Source organism: Petaurus breviceps, unplaced genomic scaffold (genome assembly GCF_028583685.1).
Source record: "Petaurus breviceps papuanus isolate PSGF00001 unplaced genomic scaffold, PetGlider_PUasm1.0 90792, whole genome shotgun sequence".
Classification (NCBI taxonomy): Eukaryota; Metazoa; Chordata; class Mammalia; order Diprotodontia; family Petauridae; genus Petaurus; species Petaurus breviceps.
In genome coordinates this window covers 3480643-3486642 of record NW_027187347.1, presented here as the reverse complement: position 1 = coordinate 3486642, position 6000 = coordinate 3480643, and the positions used below count along the sequence as shown (strand labels likewise).

The 6000-nt window shown below is 37.5% G+C and overlaps 1 protein-coding gene across 1 annotated transcript in view; it reads left to right on the top strand.

The window, feature by feature from the left end:
* Positions 1 to 235: 235 nt before the first annotated feature.
* The window catches only part of MYH15 (myosin heavy chain 15), a 100578-nt gene continuing 94813 nt past the window's right edge, over positions 236 to 6000 (top strand). Inside the window, 2 exon segments of the mRNA XM_069069910.1 lie at positions 236 to 587; positions 2803 to 2845. Of these exon segments, the coding sequence (XP_068926011.1) occupies positions 236 to 587; positions 2803 to 2845 (395 nt within the window).

Below are 6000 nucleotides of genomic sequence, written 5' to 3'. Positions count from 1 at the left end.
CTGGGGATATATAAGGTCAGCAGGAAAGGTCTGTCTTACTTGGGTAAAAGGGGAGTATAGTTCAGGGCTGGCAAGCCAGAATCAGACCCTGCCTCAACAAGTCTGGGGGAGGCCCTGAGCCCCAGTGCAGGTCAGTGACTGAGGGCCCACGGCCCCATGGCAGCATTGGGCAAGTAGCTAGCTAGCCCTCCCTTGTAGCCTGGTGCAGCACCAGTCACCACCCCCCCCCGCTTCCATGGGTACCAGTGGAGTACTAACTACACCTCCACACCCCCCATTCTTTGCAGGACAGGCAAATGATCAGCCCTTCCCCATAGCCTCAGTGCAGCACCAAGTGAGCACCCAGATTTCACCCCCCACCCCAGGCACCAGTATGGCATCTCCCTGCCCCCCTGCTTTGTGGGCCTCAGTGCAACACCAAGGGAGCAGTCAGATTCCCCATGGCCTTAGGACAGCCCTAGGCAAGTGGCGAGACACTCTGTGGTCCCTGTGCAGCACCAAACAAGCAATCAGGGCCTGCAGCCTCAGGCACAAGAAGTTTGGGACAGCTGCTCCTTCCACACCAGAAGCAGAGCTCAACTTTCAATGTAACAAAATAGGCTGGAAAAGATCTGCAAAAAAGAAAAAAAGAACCTGACCACAGAAAATTATTATAGTGACAGAGAAGATCAAGACACTAAGTCAGAACAGGACAACAATGTCAAAATGCCTACATTCAAAGCCTCAAAGAAAAATGTGAATTGGTCTCAGACCCCAAAAGAACTCCTAGAAGAGCTCAAAAAGGATTTTAAAAAACCAAATAAAAAAGATACAAGACAAATTTGGAAAAGAAATAATTTTTTATTGTTTTAAGAATGACTTTGAGTGAATAAATTATTTTGTCTATTTTAAATACCCAAATTAACTATAAAGGACATATGAATTCAGATGCTATTTGCAGCCAGAGAAATAAATGATAAATAGAAGCATGTATAGAATAATTGTGTGGGTGTGAATGTACCTATTTGTGTCTAATGGTAGCCATCTCTAGGGTGGGAGGCAGAAAGGGAGGGGGAAGAAAAAAAGAAATTTACATGAGAATTTCATTGTATATTTGAAAAGAATAGCAAGTTTTCCATAGGAGATTTGCAGTTTAATGTACAATCATCTTTTTTTTTTATTGTGCTGTTATGGAAATGCTTGTTTTATTCCATAAATCAAAAATAAAATAAAATAAAGAAATGAGAGTGATGCAAAAGAATCATGAAAAAAAGAGTCAACAGTTTAATAAAGGAAGTACAAAAAAATGGAAAAATATATACAGATATTTACTGAAGAAAACAACTCCTTAAAAAGTACAATTGGCCAAATGGAAAAGGAGGCCAAAAGTCTAACTGAAGAAAAGAACTCCTTAAAAATTAGAATTGGACAAGTGGAAACTCATGACTCCATGAGACATCAAGAATCAATCAAATAAATTCAAAAGAATGAAAAAAAATAGATGTGAAATATCTCATTGGAAAAACAACTGACTTGGAAAATAGATCCAGGAGAGATAACATAAGAATTATTGGACTACCTGAAAGCCATTATCAAAAAAAGAATCTGGACATCATACTTCAAGAAATTATCATAGAAGTTTCCTACATCAATGAGATCACAGATCTAGTCCCCATCCTTATTGTTATTAATAATGAATTGTTAGAGTATTCAGTGTTTGCTTTCACTTGATAAGCTTGGGTTCAGGCCAGCCCTCAAGCAGGCACTTATTTACTCTTAGGTACTTGGCTTGCATCTTTGAATAGCTCCTATCAAATGATGGTGGTGTCTGGGTTATATGACCTTGTAGTCAAGATAGCTTTATTGAGACAGCTAAGGAGAACTAGCATTATTAATCACTACAATATTGTTGGAATAAGATAATCACCTGAGTACAATTAGGCACCTATCTCCCTAAGCCTTAATTCTTATCAATTATTACTTTAATTAACCCTAATTTTCCCCTAGCTTGGATAGATCAATTTCTCCAAAGCATCATAAATTTCTCTACTTTTCATTGAAAGTCTTCTTTTTTGTGGGGAGGGGATTTGGGAAGGGAGACAGATTTATAACTACAGTACTGCAATGATTTATTGATACTCATCAGTGCTGAATAAGAGAGTGTTTGCTTTTGTTCATCAATCTAGGAAAAGAGACAACTAACTGTATTTAATAAAGGCAAACTAATGCCTGCCTTTTGATTAACCTACATTTTGTTCTAGAAATTCTTGCCAGCAGTTATTTTGGCTACTCTTCTGCTCCTTCTGCACATTTTTCTTGCCACTGTTTATAGGAATAAAGGAATGAGGATATGATAGGTTGCTATCTGAATTTGCTCACTGAATTCCTGAGGTGGTATTCTTTTTCCCCCAGGAAGAACAGAGTCAGTTGTACCTGCTAACCATAACTCTTTGCCCTTTGGAGGTAGAGCTTGCATTATTCCTAATTTGCATTAAATGATCCCTTAGCAATAACCCCAATATAGGATTTAATTTTCTTTAAAAAAATCTGCAACCCTGCTTTCTTGGGGTTATGAACTCAAATTTATAAAAAGTAACTTCTAAAAATATTTAAATAGAACTTGAAGCAATTTTAGAACAGAAATATAAAGTGCTATCACTGCAGACATGTTTTGATAGGAAAGGAAAGACCAACTACTCTTTGAGTGATCATAACACCCATCTGCTTTCTCTTTAAGGTGTATTACAGCTAGCTTCTTCAGAATCACCTGAAAAAAATGAAGGAAGAGCTAATTCTTCATACTAATTCAAACCTCAGTATGAGGCAAAGTGATGTGGGCTAAATTCCAGAAGATTCTGAAACAGGGGTATCACATTTTACAGATATATGATGCATACCAGAATCAACACAATCTTGTTTCGTTTCTTGCCCAGTGAAATGTAGAATAAATGACACTGGTCTCATAGTCAGAAGGTTTGAGTTCTATATTTTTGGCTAACTTTCTATGTGACTGTGGGCTAGTCACATGTCTAATCTCAATTTCTTCATCTACAAAATGGAGATAGCACTACCTACCCCACATACCTCATTGGATTATTGTAAAGACCAATTGAGATAGTGTGCAAGTGCTTAGAAAAGTATTTAGCATTATGCAAATACAAGGAAATATTTACTTTAAAAAAATATTTTCAGTTCCAAATTCTCTTCCCCCCTCACCCCTCTCCTGTTCTTTGAGATGGTAAGATACACACTACTTATTCATGTGAAGTTGTTGTTCAAAATATATTTGTACAATAGCCATATTCCAAAAAAAAGCTAAAAAATAAAGGGAAAAATATTCTTCAACATGCACTTGGAGTCTACTTGTTCTCTATCTGGAGGTGGATAGCAGTATAAATTATGAGACCTTTGTCATCTCTAAAATATATACAGAATTGAGTTGAATTTATAAGAATACAAGTCATTCTCCAATTGATAAAGGAATAGTCAAAGGTTATGAACAGGCAGTTTTCAGAGGAAGAAGTTAAGGCTATCTATAGTTATATGAAAGAAATGCTCTAAATCACTATTTATTAGAGAAATGCAAATCAAAATACCTGTGAGGTATCACATCACACCTATCAGATTACCTAACATGACAAAATGGAAAAATGATAAATGTTGGAAAAGATGTGGGAAAATTGAAACACTGATGCATTGCTGGTGGAGTTGTGAACTGATCCAATTATTCTGGAAAGCAATTTGGTACTATGCCCAAAGCTATAAAACTGTGCATGCCCTTTGGTTCAGCAATACCACTTCTAGGTCTTTATCCCAAAGAGATTATAAAAGTGGGGAAAAGAGCTACATGTAAAAAGAATATTTATAGCAGCTCTTTTTGTAGTGGCAAAGAATTGGAAATTGAGGGGATATGCATCAATTGGGGAATGGCTGAACAAGTTGTGGCATATTAATATAATGGAATATTATTGTGCTGTAAGAAATGATGAACAGGCAGACTTCAAAAAAACCTGGAAAGACTTACATGAACGGATACTGAGTGAAATAAGCATAACCAGGAGAACATTATACATAGTAACAGCCACATTGTGTGATGACTGACCATGACAGACTTAGCCCTTTTCAGTAATGAGAGGAATTAAGACAATTCCAAAAGACTCATGATGGAAAATGCTATCCACATCCAGAGAAAGAACTTTGGAATCTGAATGCTGATTTGCTCTCCTGTTCTTTTGTTGTTTTGTTTTGTTTCTTCTTTCTCATAGTTCCTCTTATTAGTTATAATTCTTCTATACATTATGATTAATGTAAAAATACCTTTGATAAAAATTTGTAATTAGAATCTGTATCAGATTGCATGCTGTCTTGGTGTAATGCCAAGCACGAGCAGCTTTCCAGAGGACTGCTGCTGTGAACAGCTTTAAGGTTCTAATTACATAGTACAGTGAACTCTCTATTTATTCAGCAGTAAATTAAAGCAAAACATTCACAGAAACCAAAGTACAACATTCACAATGTTATGACATAACAATTTATTACTAAAGTGGCCACATAGTTTTAAACAAAAGATATCATTCAATAAGTCCTTAACTCAACCATCCTTAAGGAGTAGGCTTCCTTAAGGGACACAAAGTGCAAAGGTCAAAGTTCTCTACCCCCTAGGTCACAGTCAATCATAATCTTCTCAGTCAGCATTAAGTACCTAAGAAGAGGTCTTTTCATCTTGACTCGAGGCTGGCTCTCAGCTTCCATGGTTCCTCTTCCATGGTCCCAGCTCCTTCCCGAATCTACCTGTCACCTAGATTCAAGGGCAGGCAGTTCTCAGCCCCTTGTCCAGCTCCTTGTCCAGTTACTCGTTCAGTTCTCTTTCCATATTGAAGCTCACGGTGTCCAGTCCACCTCAAGTCCTTCACAGTTTCTGTTTCTGGGAAGACAAAGCACAAGTTTTCTCCTTCTCAACTCTACCACCACAAGAGTTCTCTTCTCAGTTCTGCTCAGTTCTTCTCAGTTCTGCTCTCTCCCAGCTTGGGCTGCTCCTTATTTATGGTCATTAGTCCCTCCCCTTCCTGTTGTGTCAGTAACAGAGGTTCACAAGTTGTGGGGTTCAGGAGTTCTGTTTCTTAACAAAGGTTTGATACAATCATGGGCAAGGCTCAAAAGAAACTTGAACTGAAACAAGGTGTCAACTAAAAAGCTGAAACAAGGCATTAAGTACTTCTTTGCTTGCCATTACACTTGGGGAGAGATAAGGGAAGGAGGGGGAGAAAATTTAAAACTCAAAATATTATGGAAGTGAATGTTAAAAACTAAAAATAAACAAAGTACAAAAAAAAGAAATAAAAAAAGTTGCGAGGCCTTTGGAGTTGAATTGGATCATTGTATCCATCAGTGTAGCTAAGTCTTTCACAGATGATTATTGTTATAAAATTACTGTTATTGGTTCTGCTCACTTCACTTTGCATCAGTTCATATAAATCTTTCCAGGTTTTTCTGAAACTATCCAGCTCATCATTCCTTATAGCAAATAGTATTCCATCACAATCATAAACCATAACTTGTTCAGCCATTCCCAAATTCATAAGCATCCTCTCAGTTTCCAATTCTTTGCTACCATATGTAGACCTACTATAAATACTTTTAAAATATGTGTCTTTTACCTTTTTCTTTGATCTTTTTGAGGCATAGACCTTGTAGCAGTATTACTGGGTCAAAGAATACATTGTTAGGATGTTTTTCAGTCCTGTCCAACTCTTTGTGACTCCATTTAGGGTTTTCATGGCAAAGATACCAGAGTGGTTTTCTATTTCCTTCTCCACTTCATTTTACAAAAGAATTACTGAGGCAAACAGAGTTAAGTGACTTGCCCAGGGTCACATAGCTGGGAAGTGTCTGAGGCTGGATTTGTACTCAGAAAATGAGTCCTCCTGATTCCAAACCTGCCACTCCATCCATTGTACAACCTAGCTGCCCTCAAAGGGTCTACACAATTTTATAGCCCTTTGGGCAATGGTTCCAAATTGT